This window comes from Cebus imitator, unplaced genomic scaffold (genome assembly GCF_001604975.1).
Source record: "Cebus imitator isolate Cc_AM_T3 unplaced genomic scaffold, Cebus_imitator-1.0 Scaffold241, whole genome shotgun sequence".
Taxonomy (NCBI): domain Eukaryota; kingdom Metazoa; phylum Chordata; class Mammalia; order Primates; family Cebidae; genus Cebus; species Cebus imitator.
In genome coordinates this window covers 1,286,730-1,307,029 of record NW_016107556.1, presented here as the reverse complement: position 1 = coordinate 1,307,029, position 20,300 = coordinate 1,286,730, and the positions used below count along the sequence as shown (strand labels likewise).

At 41.7% G+C, this 20,300-nt stretch overlaps 1 protein-coding gene across 2 annotated transcripts in view; it reads right to left on the bottom strand.

The window, feature by feature from the left end:
• SMCO4 (single-pass membrane protein with coiled-coil domains 4) overlaps window positions 1-20,300 on the bottom strand; it is a 67,818-nt gene that overhangs the window by 24,359 nt on the left and 23,159 nt on the right. The window contains exon 1 of one of the 2 annotated variants that reach the window (XM_037727839.1): window positions 4,741-6,641. The exons of the other annotated variant lie outside the window; for it this stretch is intronic. Within the exon in view, the coding sequence (XP_037583767.1) occupies window positions 4,741-4,747 (7 nt within the window). The 5' untranslated portion in view covers window positions 4,748-6,641. Of the gene's footprint in view, window positions 1-4,740; window positions 6,642-20,300 lie in introns of those variants that run through there. 2 annotated transcript variants of the gene reach the window in all.

Here is a 20,300-nt window from a genome sequence, read left to right as displayed (position 1 = left end):
CAGGTGATTGTTGATGTTAGTGGTTGGTACTGGCTGCTGTGCTGCCTTTATACTCTCTTTAAGTAAATGTAAACAGTTGTTGTCTTTTTTCCCCCCTCAAGAGCTTCACAATTGTATGCTCAACCTCTATCTCACCATATTTTTCCAGTAGTTCCTGAGTTGGGCAATCGTGAACTTACCTACTGTGGAGATTTAAGAAACTAACCTCTGTAGCCTCTTCTACTAGGGAGCACTGATTTTGGCGAAGTTCAGAGATTAAGGTATGTAAAAGAGGGGGAGGGGAGGCAGAACTGGAAAGGGGAAGGGAGTTGGTCATTCAGGAGCCAGGAACGCCAAGTAAAGGAGTTTGGACTTTATCAAAGCAGCATGTAGTCTAGTCCCCAATCTCTAAGAGATAACTACCATTCTGAAAATATAGGAAGTTAAAATTGGGCTCCAGAGGGAAAATATGACCTGAGTTAGAGGGTCTACAAAGACGGAAGCGGTCAGCTGGAAACTAAGTCATCAGTAAACTGTGACCTCTACCCTTGACAGGGTTCTTTGCCTGTTGCTGTTGGCTCAGTAGCTGCACCAAAGGCTCTACCAGTTTGCCCTGGTTTCTGGGCCTTCTGAGCAGCTTGTTGCTCCAGGGGCTCACTGGAGCATCAGCTTTCACCGGGCAGGATACAGAACAGTAATGGGGATACCGGCTGGCCTCAGAACAGGCTGAAGGGCAACTCTGCTGTCTGCTCTCCCCAGATCTGGCCCTGTCTAAACATTCCAAGCAGAAGAAGCACCAGCTGCTCGTCCCACACCTACAGCACTTCCTCTCTCTGGGCCTCAGTTTCTTCATTCACAAAATGATGGAGACTACATCAGTGATACTAAAACGGGGTTCTGCAAACCAGTGCCAACTCTGTTGCTGGGTCTTGACCAGATAAGTACAGAAATTGGAAGTGCTAAGAAGCTTTTACAGCAATATGATATTGCTACAGAGCCAAGCACATAATCAGCGGAACTGTCTTGGACAGGGCACAGACTAGTATATGAGTTTCCTGAGGCTGCCATAATTATCACTGGATGGCTTAAGAAATGTATTAGTTGTGAAGGTCAGAAGTCTGAAATGAAGGAAAAAGCAATGCCATGTTCCCTCTGGAAGCCGTAGGGGAGAACTAGTTTGTTGCCGCTTCCAGGTTCTGGTGGCTTGGCATTCCCTGGCTTGTGGCCACATCATTCTGACCTCTGCCTCCGTCTTGGCAGACGCCTTCTCCTCTTGGCACACTGCCTTCTCCTCTCTGTCAAACCTCCCTCTGCTTCTCTCTTATAAGAATATTTGTGATGGCACTTAGGGCCTATCAAATAATCCAGGATGATCTCATCTCAAGATCCTTACTCAGTCACATCTGCAAAACTCCTTTTTCCAATTAAGGTAACATTTATAAGTTCCAGGGATGTTCTAATCTAAGCACATCTTTGGTGCCACCACTTAGCCAACTAGAACAGGTTTGGCTACTGTTGAATTTGTGCATGACCGGCTGCACATGGTGTATACTGTGCATTTCCACTGGGGAAACACAGCCACCCTATGTTTCTGAATAGCTTGAACAGCAGGGACCAGATGACCTCTAATGCAGCAGGTTCTCTTGAGCATACACACTCGGAACCCCTGCTATGCCTCTATAGTCCAGACTGCAATGGGCACCCACTAGGAAAGGAGAGCAGGCAGCAGGTGACCTGGGGGACAAAGTGCAGATGCAGACTGTTCCCCCAGCTTTTCCCAGGGTTGATCTCCCAGATAATCTGGAGAACAATGCAGGGGCTACCCCTTCCCACCCCATACTCCTGTCCCTCATAACGCCTTAGTTGTAAAGTGATTAATCTGTTTTCTGTTCACATGTACCTCCCTCACCCCATCAAATGCTCAGTTTTAAATGTCCACATTTGAGAACAGAAGCAAAACTATGGTATTGAAGGCTCTATAAACCTAGCATTACCCTGGTACTAACATCCTTTCCCCCAACACTCCTCCCCCTAACGCCAAAAACACCCAGCAAGTTTCCGGGCTTCATAACAGAATGGAGAAGGCACTTGGTGACTTGACAAAGTAAGGATTTCATTTTCTGTTAGAAGTTTTCTTGCATGGTCAGAATACTCCTTACCGAATGAACCACGTGTAGAGTCCCTTATACTGTTACATTTCAGCCTTAAAGGACAGACTATGTCAAAGTACCTGAGAGTACTGAAAATGATAACATGTGATAACAGGTAAGGCAACAGTAAAACAGGTATGCTCACCATTTGACTTTCTGGAAAGTAATTTAACAAATTCTTATTCAGTGGCTTAAAACTGTATACACTTTTTGACATTGGAATTCCATTTCCAGAACTCTACACTAAGGAATAAAGTGGAACAAAATTTAATGCTACAGGGCAACATCATACCTGAGATAAAAAATGAAAAAGAAACTTATCCAACAAAAGGATAGATTAGACAAATTATGGCAGATTCATTTGGAAACTCTTACGCAGCCATTAAAATGACATGACAAAGAACTGTCAATAAAAATAACAACTATAAGAGCTACTCCTTACACAGGCCAGCTACTAATCTGAGCTTTTTAAGTGTTTTGTATATATTAATCTTGTAATTTGTATACCAACTCAAGGAGGTGGGTACTATTATTCCCGTTTTACAGATCAGAAAACAGAGGTACCAAGAGTTAAGGAACTTGCTCAAGGTCATCCTGCTAGTAGACGGCACTAGGATTAGATCCCATATAGTCTGGCTCCAGAGCCCATTGTCTTAAACCCTCTGGAAGGCTAAATAATGTCCCCAGAGATGTCAGGTCCTGTATTAGTCCATTTTCATGCTGCTGATAAAGACATACCTGAGATTGGGTAATTTATAAACAAAGAGAAGTTTAATGGACTCACAGTTCTATTATGAGGCCTCCCCAACCATGGTGGAAGGCAAAAGTCACACACCTCACATGGTCGCAGACAAGAGAGAATGAGAGCCCAGTGACAGGGATTTCCCCTTACAAAACCATCAGCTCTTGTGAGACTTATTCACCACCACGAGAACAGTGGGGGAAAATTGCCCCCAATCATTCAATTATCTCCCACCAGATCCCTCCCAGAACCCACGGGAATTGTGGGAGCTACAGTTCAAGGTGAGTGGGTAGGGACACAGCCAAACCATATCAGGTCCCAACCCTGAAACCTGGAAATGTTATAAGGAAAAATGGTCTTTGTAGATGTGATTAAGTCAAGAATTATGAGATAAAGCCATATTCTTGATTATCTGGATTGGACCTAAATTCACACGTCCTTATAGGAAAGGTAGATTTCACATACACACACACACACACACACACACACACACACACACACGCACGCACTGTAAAAACTGAGGCATATATATGAATGACAAGACCACATGCCAAGGAATGCTGGCAGCACCAGAGGCTAGAAGAGCAAAGAGTAGAACAGATTCTCCCCTAGAGTCTGTGCACATGGAACATGGTCCTGCTTATACCTTGATTTCAGACGTCTGGCCTCCAAAACTATGAGAATAAATTTGTTATTTTAAGCCACTCCATTTGTGGAAAAGTATTACAGCAGCAACAGGAAACTAATACAAGTCCATGTTGCTCTCAACACAAGAAAAAGTATTCATATGCTAAATGGAATAGGAAGAAATCAAAATTTATACACAATGATCTTAATTATGTATATAAAAATACATGCAAATACAACAAAATGTTTATAGTGATTATCTCTGAAGAAGGATTCTGGGTAATTTTCAGCATATGCCTTCTGCTATTTATCCAAATTTCTACAATTAGTCTGAATTATTTTTTTTACAAAGAAAAGAAAGTTATTTTTAAAGTAGGAATCCATGATATTTCTGCAACTCTAACTTAATCAAAGAAGATTAGAAATCAAGAGGTCCAAAACTCAATGGGAATTTTCCTAATTCAGTCTCAGAGCAACAACAAAAAATTTAGCAACCTGGATACATGCCATTCCCTAAATGACTGTACACAACTCTTGGTCTCTTGAAAGCCTGTTGGTTTTCGGACTCTGGCAGGAACATGATGGCTTCTTTGAAGTAAGATAACCTGAGAAGGTAAATGTTTTCCTGCTTATCTACCCATACAACAGGGGGAATGAGAGATTTTTATGCATTCCCAGAGTTCATCAAGCCCAAAGCCTGTGGCCACATTCCAAAACCAAAAACACCAGTTACTAAACATGTAAATGTTTGATTTCTCTGTAGGTGACTTCACAGAATGAAACATCAAATCAAACACTGACCTAATCTTCTTATAAAAGTCCTGACTCCAAGGCTGTTCTCTTGCAAAACCCTCCTGCTATCATATGCCCAGGCAGTCACCAGACCACAGACCAATTTTACTGTATCAACATCATGTGCTTTGATTAAACATATTCATACAAATAGTATATTAACATTTTCCCCAATGTGTGGGCAGTACTGGATCAAAACAGAAAGATGTGTTTTTCTGTTTTGCATGGTGGGGAAGGGAAGAGTCGTTGTATCCCTCCAAAATGGGGCCAGGTCAGAGCCGGGGTACAGGAAATACATGTTCAATCACTTTATTGAGTTCCCCTGTACAGCACAGTGAATCAGGACAGTGGGTGAGGAAACCACAGTGTAGGATATGTCCTTCAGTCCAGGCTTTTCTAAGCACATTTATGCATTCTTCATGCAGTCTATCAATATATACAAGTATCTACTAAACATCAGGCACTAAGAGAAAGTTGTCTCAAGCTGTAACAGATCATGTCTTCAACATGCTACACTCTCAGATGATGTAGCTGGGCAAACGGACATCATCTTTACTGATCTTCAGCAGTCTGGATCCCAGAGCTGCCAGCAGTGGCAAAATGCTGAGAGGAAGATCTAAATGGGCCTGGCAAAGCTTTGAAAATGAGCAAAACAACAATAACAAAAAAAAACAAATGATTTAGCACCATGTACCTTCCTACATACCATTTACATAACAATTATAATTTCAGTAACGATTTCATTAATGTTTGTACCTCCCACTTAATCATCTACTCCATATAAGCAGTATAGTAACGCTTTCCCCAAGTCTGTTTTTTTTCACTTGCTACTATTCTATTACCCAACCTAGCAGTGTCTAACTTTAAGAAGTATTCCTTAACTAGCTGAGGTATAAATTAATGCAGAGGAATGAATATAGGTCATCAATTTCCTCATCTGTAAAAATGAAAAGGCCAGACTATGTGATTATTTCCCAAAGAAAACTCCAAGAAACCTGGTCCTATAAGTTATGCCAAGAAAAGAAGGTTCACAGGTTATTCAGCTTGGGAAATGCTAGATTCTATAGCTTCCCATTCCCCTTAAAGATTCACAATATACACTTTATACAATAAAGGATCCTGAAAATCCTTCAATGAAAAATGTATTTGAGCATTCTCAAATCTAGCTGACCACAGATGCCCTTTCATCAACACTTACTGGTAGGTATCACAGAGAACCAATGTTCTAAGGAAACCATGAGAAATACTAACCCAAACTCTTCATTTGTTTAAAAAAAAAAAAAAAAAGTATTAAGCCCTTGCAATGATGATGATGATGATGATGATGATGACAGCTAACATTTAATGACTGATTAGCTGTGCCAAACATGGTACTTGGTGCTACTGCCCACCAAGATAAATATGAAACCTGGCCCACATCTACAGGATGAGATCACTGCACACGATTATTATAACCAGTCCTAGCTGAATATACACACACGTGCATTTATACACACATACACACCTATACATGTGTAGATGTACACATATGTGTGAATACGCACACACACAAGGGGAGGGAGAGGTGGTAGTGAAGATGAATGTTCTGGGCAGAGGAGGCATGGAGCCAAGATATGGAAAGCAAGAGAATCTAGAGCACACAGATAAATGGTGAGCAGTTTAGTTTTACCCACTGGTTTTTGAAGTGTGGCCCAAGACCCCTTCTGGGAGTCCTGCAAGGTCAAAACTATCTTCAACTGTGTTGACACATTGCTGGTGCAAAAGCAAAGGAAGGTAAAACTACTGGTGACTTAGCATAAATCAAGGCAGTGGCATCTTAGCATATCAGTAGTCATTATATTCTCTACTGCCATACACACAGCTATTATCCACCCCTGCTATTTTTTAAAGTCAATTTTACCTAAGAGTGTCCTTGATGAAGCAGTAAAATTACTAATTTTATTAAATATTGATTCTTGAGTACACATATTTTTAACATCCCATGTAACAAAATGTTAAGCGCACTCATTCAGCACTTCCACTGCAGGCCAGAGTACCATGGTTGTCTTTGGGAAGAAAAAGGACTTGCATGACTAAGCTGCAAGCTTAGTCACTGTTTTTCACAGAACATCATCTTTACTTGAAAGAATGAGAAAAACTATGATTATTCAGATTTCGGTATTTATAAACACTTTGTTAAAAATAAATACAGTGAGGCTGTTATTTCAAGGAAAACTGATGGTATTTGTTACTAAAGACAAGTTTTGGGCTTCCAAGCAAAAATTAAAACTCTGGGGCTGGGTGCAGTGGCTCATGCCTGTAGTCCTAGCACATTGGGAGGCCAAGGAGGGCAGATCACCTGAGGTTAGGAGTTCGAGACCAGCCTGGTCAACATGGCGAAACCCTGTCTCTACTAAAAACACAAAAATTAGCTGGGTATGGTGGTGGGTGCCTGTAATCCCAACTATTCAGGAGGCTGAGCCAACTGCTTGAACCCAGGAGGCAGAGGTTGCAGTGAGCCGAGATCTTGCCACTGCACTCCAGCCTGGAGGATAGAGTGAGACTCTGTTTCAAAAAAAACAAACAAACCAAACTTTGGGAAACTTGTATCCAGTATTTTGAGCTTTAGAGTATCCCAATACTTAAAGACTTTTCAGATGAGAATGGCAGTGACATTAACAAATGTGACATGTTGATATTTTTCCAAATGGTGATATTAAATGTGATATTTTGATATTTTCCAAATGACGAATGATGCATGATGTTACAAATGATGCGTGAAAAAAATCCTTTCAAAGTACGTGATAGGACAATGGACTTACAGCATTATGAAAAGTTCATTGATTGGTATCAGATTCTATGTTGCAACAAACCTTTACAGCTGGTCAAGTTCTGATATAGTTCAAAGACTATCCACAATTAACGGAAAGGGCTATCAAAACACTCCTCCCTTTTCTAACCACATGTCTGTGTAAGGCTGGATTTTCTCCATATAGTTCAACCAACACAACATATTGCAACAAAATGAATGCAAAAGCATTTATGAGACTCCAGCTGTCTTCCATTAAGACAGACATTAAAGAGATTTGGAAAAATGTAAAACAATGTCACTCTTCTCACTAAATGTTTGTGCTTTGGAAATATTTTTCAGTAAAAATGTTACTTTATGTTATCATATATAATGGGTTTATTGTTATATTTAAGCACGTTTAATATTTTAAAATTTCTTTAATTTCAATTTCTAATACAGTAAATATTGCTAGATAAAATCTACATAAACAAAAGTTCTTTGAGGAATCTCACTAATTTTTAAGGGTTATGTAAAGGGGTCCTGAATCAAAGTTTGAGAACTGCCAATCTAGGTTACAGGGAGGCAGGCAAAGAAAGGGGGACACCATTGGTCTCTAGCACTGGGATGGGGCATTCAGAGCTGATGTTCAAGAGCCTATCAAGGGTGCTGAGTACCAAAACAGTATGGACAGATTTGCCTTTCAGAAAAAGCAAGAACAGCATAAAAGTGTCTCTGCTCCATGAACGTATAATTCCGAAAACAAGTAAGTATGATAAGAAGTCAAACTGTAGGGCATTGACGGTCCATTATTACAAACTAAAAAATGAAATACAAATTTCTATAAAAGAGCAGGAACAGAAGAATATTAAAATTTAATGATTTAAGAAGGAAGAAAAGCAGGGTCTTGTCAAATAGAATTGCAACCAAATGGAATTCTGCAAAATGAGGAAAATCATCAGTAACAAACTGCAGGGCTTTAAACTTCTAAAGATGCCAGAATCAAGATGCATTTCAGGCAAGTCTGGAAAATAAAAATAAAGGAGTCAGCAAAGAGCAATAAACTACAGCAGTAAAGAGGGAAAATGAATGCAGCCCAGAAAAGATGAACAGAAGTATTTAGAAATAAAAAGAAGTAGCGAGGAGAGGAAATCAGTGCCTATTTCCAAAGCATGGACCCTATCCAATCATCACTCACTCCACTACCGTAGGTGGGAAGAGATGGAGCAAGAAACACCTCCAGAGCAAAGCAGACCTCTGCAGAGCCTGGACGAGCAGACCCACTGAGCAATGACCTCACCTAGCTAAAACTGGGTTATGCCAATCAAGAACAGAGGCCATACAGAAGAGACAAAAGACAACTATTAAAAATTGCTCAAGGCTGGGTGTGGTGGCTCATGCCTGTAAATCTAACACTTTGAGAGGTCAAGGCAGGTGATTCACTTCAGCCCAGGAGTCTGAAACCAGTCTGGGCAACATAGTGAAACTCCGTCTCTACCAAAATAAAAAAAGTTAGCTGGGCATGGTGGCATGTGCGTATAGTCCCAGCTACTCAGGAGGCCAAGGCAGGAGGATCGCTTGAGCCCAGAAGATCAAGACTGCACTGAGTATGACTGCATTGCTGTACTTCAGCCTAGGCAACAAAGTGAGACCCTGACTCAAAAATGAAAAACAAAATTTGCTCACAAGGAGCTTACAAACAGCCATCATATTCTAAGTCAAAAAAAGCAATTAAAGCAATTAGGAGAATGTAAACTAGTACAACCACCATAGAAAACTGTGTGAAAATTCCTTAAAGAACTAAAAGTAGGACTACCATTTTATCCAGCAACCATACAACCCCGGTATCTACCCAGAAGAAAAGAAGTCATTACATGAAAAAGATACTTGCACATGCATGCTTACAGCAGCACAATTTGCAACTGTAAAAATATGGAACCAGCCCAAATACCCATCAATCAACGAGTGGAGAAAGAACCTGGGCTACACATATACCATGAAATACTACTCAGTCATAAAAAAGAATGAAATAATGGCATTTACAGCAACCTGGATGGAACTGGAGATCATTATTCCAAGTGAAGTAACTCAGGAATGGAAAACCAAACATCCTATGTTCTCACTCATAAGTGAGAGGTAAGCTATGAGGATGCAAAGGCATAAGAGGACTTTGGGGACTTGGTAGGGAAAGGATAGGAGCAGAGGGAAGGATAAAAGATTGCACACTGGGTACAGTGTACACTGCTCAAATGGTCAGTGCACCAAAATCTCAGGCATCACCACTAAAGAACTTATTCATGTAACTAAACACTGTCTCTTCCCCAAAAACCTACTAAAATGAAACCAAAAAAACAATTAAAAGAGTAGTAATAACTAAATGAGAAGGAGGTCCTATAGAGAACTCCAAACAAGAGACCTTGGCAAGTTTCTCAAACTCTCTGGACTACAGTATCCTCTTCCATAAAATGGGGGAGTCCACCACCTACTTGACAAGGTTGGTGTGAGCAACATGGACTCTGTGAGCACATGTCTGGCAAAGAGCAGATGCCCAACAAGTGAAAGCTGCAATTATTATCACTCTAGTTACGACATCAGGGCCAAAGTGGGACTAATAGTTGTCACTGCACTAGCCTAGGCCAGAAAGCTCTCCAAGGTCAAATATCAAGGTTTTAACAATCACCAATGTGTGAACGGCTCTGGCCTAGGGCTACAGTTGCTCTGCTGCTGAATAAACTGCCCTTGACCAACCAAGGCTTGGATCTAAGTGGAAAGGCACACTGCCAAGCACAAGGAGACCCAAATAAGAAGAGATTTTAAAAACATAAACAGCCCCTTTTCCTTAACAGCCAACACTGCCATGCCAGGGACCTTTCACATACTATTACCTCCGAATTGTCAAAATCAGCCCAGATGTAGGCTTGCATGCTGTTACCACCCCGACCCCACTGCACCCCACCTTCATTTTATGGGCCAGGAAGCTGTCTCATGGCTGAATTGCATGAATTGGTGTAGTCAGGACCTCCACCTCTTGATCTGGGGCCCAAGACTCCTTCATTAGACCAGACTGCCCACCCCACAGGGACTGAGGGCCTGCCCAACAGATGTAAGCCAGCATCTCTTCATCTAGTGAGAACAGTACACTGGAGATCCACAGATTAAAAGACAAAAACAGGCCAGTGCAGTGGCTCACACCTGTAATCCCAACACTGGGAGGCCGAGGTGGATGGATCACCTGAGGTCAGGAGTTTGAGACTAGCCTGGCCAAGATGGTGAAACCCCATCTGTATTAAAATTAAAAAATTAGCCGGGTGTGGTGATGGCCACCTGTAATCTCAGCTGCTGGTGAGACTGAGGCAGGAGAATCGCTTGAACCCAGGAGACAGAGGATGCAGTGAGCCAAGACTGCACCACTGCACTCCAGCCTGGGCAACAAAGCAAGACTCTGTCACAAAAAAAAGACAAAAACAAAAAACCCACTCAAAAAATATGGACCCACCCACAGAAATAGACATGTCCAATTAAAAAAGAAAAAATGCTTCCTGGAAAGGTAAGACAGGAAGAAGAAAGGACTATTTTGACAGAGATAGACAATTCAGCCAAAAAACGAGACCCCTTCCTTCCTTCACCTCCCACAGCTAATCAAACACCCAGTTACTGTCTCCCTGATTGGAATGCCAGACGCTGCCCTAGAGACTGAGGATGCGAGCCAGCCTTTGTGCCCCTGAAGTCAGCAAGGAACCACAGCAGGTTCTCAAATAGCATCATTGTGTTATAATGCTGATAAAAAGAAAAAATAAATCGGTTCATGGCTGAAGCCACTGTCTGTGTGGAGTTTGCCCATTTTCTCCATGTCTGTGTGGGTTTTTAACTCTTGTTTATATCAATTAGCCTACAGTAAAATTGTTTTCATTATACATGGTTTCACTTCAAGACACAGTTTCTGAGAACCCATGTATGAGGTTAAATGAGGACTTACTGTACAGTCATGCATCATGTAATGATGTTTTGGTCAACAAAGGACTGCATCATGACAGTGGTCCTCTAAGATTACAATGGAAGTGAAAAATTCCTATTGTCTAATGATGTCACAGTCATCACAAAACTGTACCACAAAGCATTATTCCATGTTTGCAGTGATGCTGGCATAAGCATACCTACTGTACTGCCACACGAGAGTGTACAATGATGTCCCAGGCCTTCACCTTCACTCACCACTTAGCCACTGACTCACCCAAAGCAGTCTCAAGTACTGCAAGCTCCATTCATGCCAAACGCCCTATGCAGGTATACATTTTCAAATCTTTTATACTGTATTTTCATTGTACCTTTTATATGTTTAGATACACAAATGCTTACCAGTATAGCAACATGCTCTATAGTGTGTAGCCTATGAGCAACAGGCCATACCACACTGTCCAGGTGTGAGCAGGCCACACCATCTAGGTCTACGTAAGCACACTCTAAAAGATTCACACAACGAAATCGCCTAATGACTCATTTCTCAGGATGTATCACTGTCATTGAGGCAGTGACCACATATCTTGGTGGCTGCAGTTAAGTGCTATGAACTTGCAATACAGGGTACTATGGGGGCAGATCATGAAGGGGCCTAAGTCTGAAAGGCCAAAGGCAAAGTCCCCAAGGTCTTTCAAAGCCTGGCACATCTAGAAGCTGAAAGGTAGTGGGGCAGGAGGATGGTAAGCAGGCCCCTGAGAGGAATGGGGAGGCCAGATTACACAGAGACTTATGATCAGACTATACACTCTCCTAAGAGCATGGGACCCATCAATAGTGAATCCAATTTGCATTTCATAAGCCTATTGTGGCTGCAGTATAGAAGTCTGGGGAAGATAAGAGTAGATGTATAGAGGTCTGTGAAACAGAAACTTCAACATTTTTTTAATCATAATGCAGGGGTAAGAAAGACACTTTACTATGCAACCCCGTAGAGACACACACATACACACACACACACGCATAGTCTATGGAGAAGGAGGCCACCAGCTTGGGCCAGTACACTAGCATTCTCTGTGACCCTGGGCCAGCTTCTCAAATTCTCTGAGCTTCAGTTCCCTCATTTGTAAAATAAGGATAATAATAATGGTACCTACTATACAGGTTGTTGTGGGAAATAAGTAAGTCAATATATGTGAAGGTCTTAGCAATGTTAGCCTTTTGCATGTGTTTGTGTGTGTGTGTGTCTATTACATACAAAAAAAAGTTTCACAAAATAAAACTCAAACTTACTATATGCAATTTAATGTCTTCCATTCTATTTTTTATTTTCTTAAATGATGGGGGAAGAAGCTTCTAAATTAACGTAAGAATGCAATGAGCCATGACCTGCAGTTGGAGACGGGTTAGACTTGGGTGACAGAAATGGAAGAGAGGGCAATAGAGTTGCCAGGACTTGGTGGTTAATCAGATACAGGTGATGAGGGAATGGGCGGTATCAAAGATGCTCTCAAGCCTCTAGATTGATGACAGTGACAATTTTGGGCTGGGGAGCCCAGGAGGAAGAGCAGGTTTATCTGTGAGAGGAAGGAAGACTGGACTCTTCAGTGGAAGAGGATTTGGGTGGAGGTGACAAAAGGAACCTTCACTTACACACTTTCCCAAGCAAGGCGCTATACAGAGAGACTTCACATGAGAATCGTAGTTATTAATAAAGAAGGCATTTTCCCAGACTGCTCCATGAAGTGGACAGCCTTTCTGAATCAAGCACAGCAGTAAGTGACGGACGGAGGACTCTGGGATTTGGGGCTCCCGCCAAATGTCTTTTCCTTATCTGACCAATAAAAGCACTAATCACATTTAATTAGAGTCCATTTGCCCATCTGTTTCCTCTTCTAACCAAGCTGCTTCAGGGCAGAGACCGCCTGGTTTCATCAATCTCTCTATTCCCCAGACCTCCTTTGAATACTGCCTCACATGCTGCCTATAGTAGGTGCTCAACAAGCATCTGCTGAATGAATGGCCATAACTCCACATGATGGAGCTCATGAGAAGGCCACTTCCAGTGCGGAAAATTAAAGTGGAACAAATGGGAGAAGGGATGCAGAATCTGTTAGAATTCTGATCACGGAGGGCTGTAACGGTTCACGGTAAAAATGAGTCTGCAGGCCGGGCGCGGTGGCTCAAGCCTGTAATCCCAGCACTTTGGGAGGCTGAGGCAGGTGGATCACGAGGTCAAGAGATCGAGACCATCCTGGTCAACATGGTGAAACCCTGTCTCTACTAAAACTACAAAAAATTAGCTGGGCATGGTGGCACGTGCCTGTAGTCCCAGCTACTCAGGAGGCTGAGGCAGGAGAATTGCCTGAACCCAGGAGGCGGAGGTTGCAGTGAGCCGAGATCGCGCCATTGCACTCCAGCCTGGGTAACAAGAGCGAAACTCCGTCTCAAAAAAAAAAAGAGTCTGCAAAGAAAATGCTAAACTCTGGAATGGCCAATGGGCATGAGTCATCAATATAATGATCAGAAATATTAAGCAGGTCTGGGAAGGAATCAGGAAGACAAAAGAAAAATAAAACAGGAAAAATGAGGTTATATAAAAATATAAATAAATAAAATTTGGTTTCTACTAAAGATCACCCTAAGTGTTTAATTCCTGATACCAATTCCCTTGCTACATTTGTCCATCAGCTCTACAACTCTAAGAAGCCTCCTCATTTCCAATCCTCTGCCACCCTCCAAAGCGCAGCTGCTTCACATACTCCTTTTTTCTATATGTACATGATTTATTTCCTTAACAAACAGGAATCGTGTTACCAAACTTCTTATCCACTCTACTGCCACCCCTTGCACAGACAAGGCACTCAATAATATATTCAATTAATAGCGGATTAACTGATTTTGGCATGCACATCTAGCCTCATTCCCTTTCAAAGCAAATGGCTTACTGAAGGTATCATTTCTTACAGTAACAGCTGCATTTGTTCAGCACCTACCATGTACCAGACATAGCTAAGGACTTTAAACACATCCTCTCTTATAATCTTCCATCTGCAGGATTGGGGTAATTATCTCCATTTTACGGACTTCAAGATTGAGGCTCAAAAAGACAACACAGTTAACTAAGTAGCAACACTGACATTCAAACCCTAGGCTACTTAATTCCAAAGCCAAATAAATGTATCATTACTCTAAAATTTTAGCACTATTATCCCTGGCACAGAAACATGAAGAAAAGCTGCATCTGATCTGGAGGCAGTACTCTCTGCTCCCCAAATATAATTAAAACTCAACTCAGAGAAAGCTTGTTTTAGGCTTGAGAAGGCCACAACTTATCAAGAGCCATTCATTCATTTCCTACAAATACACAGGTCAGGTCAAGCAACTCTGTGATTTCAAAAAGTGGAGCATGTTAATGGCATCATTTGTTTCTGAAAGATATGGTAAGAAAACCAGTGATGTTCATAACAATCAGATCATTAGTGACAGGTAGTTAGTAAAATAATCACAAAATGCTAAAGCCTCCATATCTCCTATGTTATATGCCTCCTGAGCTTCCATGTTCATTATTTTATTGGATCATCTCTGTAAATGTGAGGTAATTATTTGTATACCATTGTATACATGAGGAAAAATATTATAGTAAGAGAAGTTCAATGAGTTAAAGAAGGTCATGTCTGTTACTCAGGACCCTTGGTTGTAAATAACAAAACACTTTGGCAAAAGAAAACTTTGCAATAAGGAGGAGCAGCCAGACAGGTGGAGGTTCCCAGGCGAACACATTCCCTTCTGTTTCTCTCTTCCTACAACTTCCTCCCACTCCAAGCCAGCTGGAGCAAGCAGCTTTCTACTCCAGAAAGGAAACCAGGGTCACTGGAGCTTCAAAATCCCACTCCTCTGGCTCCACCACCCCAGAAGAAAAGGCTCTTGGGCCTCAAGTTCAAAATTCCAGGGAGATGAGTTTGAACGAATGTGCACTACACTGCTGTACCTCTACCCAGCCCTATGATGGGCAGAGTGGCAGCAACACACAGCAGCTCTCTCCAGACACCTCCTACCCATCAAATCCTCTACCCTCTCCAGTCTGACCCCCTTTTAATAGCTTTGACCTGGCAAGGGGTCCAAATGTGGGAAAACTGGCTCTGTTTTTCCTTTGTAATTTCTACACAGGAGGCTGCTTCACATTCATTTGGGACAGGGAGATGCCCCATCTTAACATCCTATTACATGGCTGCAATTACTGCCTTGGATTTTCCTGAGGCGTTCAGGTTCTCATAATAAATTCTTCCTTTTACAAAAAAAAATTAATTATAATTAAAATTATACCAAAACCAAGAACACAGGAGACCCAGAACCATGCTTGGCAGGTCCCAAGAATGGAAAAGGGAGAAGTAACACCTCTGAAGAAGGGAGGATACCAGTCCCAAAAGAAGGAAGGGGAATGAGGCAGATAAAATAAGTAGAAATCCTGTATATACAAAGCTCTGCTCTTCCGATCCCAAGTCCAATAAACTTGCTTCTTTCTAGACCACAGTTTACATTATTTGGTCACTAAATTTGTGAAGTACCAACAGTAAAGAACCGCCAATACATAAAAGATGCTAATTGTGCATAACAACATTTAGTGCAAACAGAATTAGAAAAGAGAGAGATCAGGCAGGTGCAGTGGCTCACGACTGTGGGGGGGGGCGGGGGGCGGGCGGTGAATCACTTGAGGTCAGGAGTTCAAGATCAGCCTGGCCAACATGGTAAAACCCCGTCTCTACTAAAAATGCAAAAATTAGCCAGGCATGGTGGCGTGCGCCTGTAGTCCCAGCTACTGGGGACGCTGAGGCAGGAGTATCACTTGAACCTGGGAGGTGGAGGTTGCAGTGAGCTGAGATTGCACTCCAGCCTGGACAACAGAGCAAGACTCTGTCTCGAAAAAAAAAAAGAAAAGAGAGGGATCTACATGCCCATTTACATTCGAGTAGTATCCTAACACTAGAAATCTCTACAATTGTGTGCTAAGAAGAAACAAAAACTATTTCTTTACCAGTGAAAGTCAAACTAGCCTTCCCTGCCTCACAGCCCTCTGCCTTCCATCTTCCCTTAAAGGTGGAAGATGGGAGCCTCTCCTTAGGTCCAGGGTTTCTTTGTCCTCTACTCAGCTAGAAGGTTCATCTGGGCCCAGGTGATGATTAAGACCTTTCTTCCAAAGAAGCAAGCAGGAATCAGAAACACAAAATACATTTACAAAGGTGACGCGAGTAGCTCACTCAGTTTCCTACAAATACCAGAGGGCTAACAAAAGACGCTGGCACGTCTCCATTGATGTGTGCTCAATACTCTCTCACAAAACCAGCTCCAGAATGAGACCACCCAAGCACGAAGCAGAGAGCTCAGGAAGGGAAGTGGGCAGGAGCCCTTACCCTACTGCTGCCTTAAGACTGCCATAATCCAATCGGTTTTTTTCTTCTTTAATTTAATCAAGCTCTTGATTGACCCCTTGCTGTCTGGCAGGCACTATTCTAAGTGCTTTATAAATATTCTTTGTTTTAGTTGGTAGAAATCAGCTCCCAACAGCATCATTGGCTGCACAGGGTTATGGCAACCACTGAAAACAAATCTAGAGAACAAGATTTTTACAATTCTTCTCAAAGGTCTAACCTGAACCCAGATGGCTGAAATCAACCCCAATTTCTCTAGTTCTAGCACTTTGCTTCTCTCCTTGAGTGCACTTTAGTCTTCTCCTTCCACAGAACAGAGGTAAAGGTTAATATTTATTAAGTACTTACAGTGTACCAAGCACTTTATATGCATTATCTCTGCTGATTCTCATGGCAACCCCAGAAAATAATGCTTTTAAGCTCTTTACAGAAGAGAAAGGAGGCTGAAAGGGAAGGCAACTCACCAGGCTAACTTGCCTCCAGGCCGAGTGACAACCCAGCCCCAGCAGGCTGACTCCACATCCCTTCTCCTACCCGCACTCAAGTACTTTGTTAGAGAGCAACTCTTGTACGGTGTCTCTGGAAAACCCATCTTTCGCAAGAACACATATGCTCCCCCTCCAAATTGCTTTTAATTGAAGTGAAATGCATATAGCATACATCAGACACTGTAAAGTACATAACTCACGGCATGCAGACATTCACAGTGTTGTGCAACTACCACCTCTAACTAGTTCCAAAACCTTTTCATCACCGCAAAAGAAAATCAGTATCCACTTGACAGTCAATCCACACACCCTCTTCCCTCCAGCCCCTGCAACCACTGCTTTGCTTTCTGTATGTATGGATTTACCTATTCTGGATAATTCATAGAAATGGAACTATATAATATGTGGCCTTTGGTGTTGGTTTCTCTTACCAATAACATGTTCTTAAGATTTATTCAGGTTGTGGCATATATCTGTACATCATTCCCTTTTATTGCTGAACAACCTTCCATTGTACAGATATGGGGATACCACATTTTGTCTATCCATGTACGCACTGATGGACACGTGGATGAATTACTTCTACCTTTGGGCTGTTGCTAATAGTGCTGCCATGAACATTTGAGTTCAAGGATTTATGTCCCCGACTCAGTTCTTTTGAGTATATACCTAGGACAGAATTGCTGGGTCTTATGATAATCCTATGTTTAACTTTTTGAGGAGCCATTCCCTTCAAAATATTTTTAAAATTTGAAATTCTACAAAGAAAAGTCAAAAGGAAACTGAAAACAAAATGCAAACCACAATGAAATCAAAGGAGATAAAGCATATATTTTTCCAGTCTCATATCATTTGAATAAGTTCAAATCTAGGCCGAAGAAACCCAAACAGTACACATCTGTGGCTAAGAACACCACAAACAGAAAATTAAGATATGTAATTCTACCAAATAACTAAGAAGGGGTTGCCGTATCTCCATGTTATTTTTAAAAACAAAATCACACCTAAGCCAGGGTTCCACTAGTAGCCCTGTGGCTGGCTACAAGACTTTTCAACCAAAGAAAACAGTCAAGAGGACAAGCATGGGCCATAAACAGGGGCAGCATTCTGTGATCAGAGAAGACCGAATTCCCCACCCTGGCTCTCATTTTTAGTAAGACCATTCTTCTCTTTGGAAAGGTACAAGTCCCTAATGTCAAAAAATGCCAGCACTCTTTTAAAAACCATCTTGTGTCCCATCCCTTAACAGACTATTTCTAATAAGTTGTAAAACGTCAGCGCTACTTTAAGAATGGCTTGCTGGAAACTTAGTCTGGGACCAAGGGAAAGATACGCAAGCAAGAGAAGCAACCCAGGGTATACATATGCCCTCGTCCTGCATCTGGTCTTCCAGCAGTTTTTATGAGGCCTAGTGAGCAATGATCTTAACTGGGAGGACAGTGGCAATATGGGAATGCGGAGGGACTGTAACAAAAGACGATGCATGAATGCCTTTAAATTACATGAAAAAAAAGTTATCTGAAGAACACAGAAAGCTAGCTACAAATGACAAGACTGAATCTTCGGATACAAGAAAGACACTGACATGACAGGGATGGCTGGCAAATCAGCTAACAGGCAGGTGAGTTGGCAGCATTCACTGGGCAGGTGTTCAATTAGGCAGGAAGTGGGCTGAAAACAACTCAATTAATTCATTGTGCATACCTGTCCATGAGAACAAGATAAACCTGAAACATCAACGGCCAACCAGAGATTAACTCCACAGCTCCACCTTTTGCAAAAGTAGGGGCAAAGGAAGATGCATGTGCAAAATATAAAATTACACCAAGATGAGCTCTGGTAAGCTCTTTAAAAGTTTGAACTAAAACCAAGGCAAGTAAGGAAACAAAGCAAGAAGGTAGCTTATTATGGATTCAGAAAAGCCATTTCTTTCTCATGAGTGGCTCGCAATGGCCAGCCTCAGACACACACAGCCTCAGTGCTTGAGTTGGAGAGCGTGACAGGTGCAAACACAAGCATATTTTAAAAATCAACAGTGGCCAGGCACAGTGGCTCACGCCTGTAATCCCAGCATTTTGGGAAGCCAAGGTGGGTGAATCACGAGGTCAGGAGTTCGAGACCAGCCTGGCCAACATGGTAAAACCCTCTCTCTACTAAAATTACAAAAAAAAAAATTAGCCAGGCGTGGTGGTGGGTGCCTGTAGTCCCAGCTACTCAGGAGGCTAAGGCAAGAGAATCGCTTCAACTCGGGAGGTGGAGGTTGCAGTGAGCCAAGACTGCGCCATTGCACTCCAGCCTGGGCAACAGCGCAAAACTCCCATCTCAAAAGAATGAAAAAAGGAAAACAAGACAGAAATATTTTGAGGCTCAGTATCATTTGTTTATGTTATATTAAGTCTGGGGTTTAATGCAAACTTCAAGTACGATCATATTTCATAAACTATTCTTAAAGAATAAAAATAGAAAATATGCTTTAGAACCAAAACCAAAGCATTTTGTTCTTTGTTTGCTTGTTTGAGACAGGTTCTCTGTCACCCAGGCTGGGGTGCAGTGGCACAAGCATGGCTCACTGCTACCTCAACCTCCTGGGCTCAAGGGATCCTCCCATCTCAGCCTCCCAAGTAGTTAAGAGTTATAAATGCAAGCTTATGCCCTGCTAATTTTTTTTTTACTTTTTGTAGAGATGGGGGTCTCCCTATGTTGCCCAGGATGGTCTCAAAGTCCTGGGGTCAAGCAATCCTCCCATCCAGACCTCCCAAAGTGCTGGAATTATGGGCATGAGCCATGGCAAGCCCAGCCTCCATTCTGTTCTTTATGTTTGAGGAATGGCTCTTAATTTAATTATTTTTTTAATCTCTATAGTTTGATATTCCCAAGACAAAATTATTTCCAGAACTAGTAAGAATGAAGCAAGTAAAATCATGTATACACATGCAGAAATACAAGTATATGTGCACACAACTCAGTATCTGAATTTTCTCCCATTCCTCCATCACCAACTGCTAATCTATATACTAACTATTCAAATAGTAACCATTATAACACAGTCAAAACTTCTGGGCAACCCATGTTACTTCAACCAGACAATCCAGAGAAGAATCCCAATCCTAAATTCTTTACATATAAGTGCTATCAAATAAATTTAGCTATCCTACTTTGATTTTCCCAAAGTTCATTGTGACTAGGTAGAACAACCTTCTTATAGTCCAAGATCAAGGAATATTAGCAAGAGATTCTAAGAAACACCATTTACTTTTGTTTAACTAAGCATCACTGTGAAAATTCATCATCAAACGGGGGAAAATGCAATTATCTGCTTTTTACAAGTCGATCTTTTGCTACCTCTTTTTTTTTTTTTTTTTTTTTTTTTTT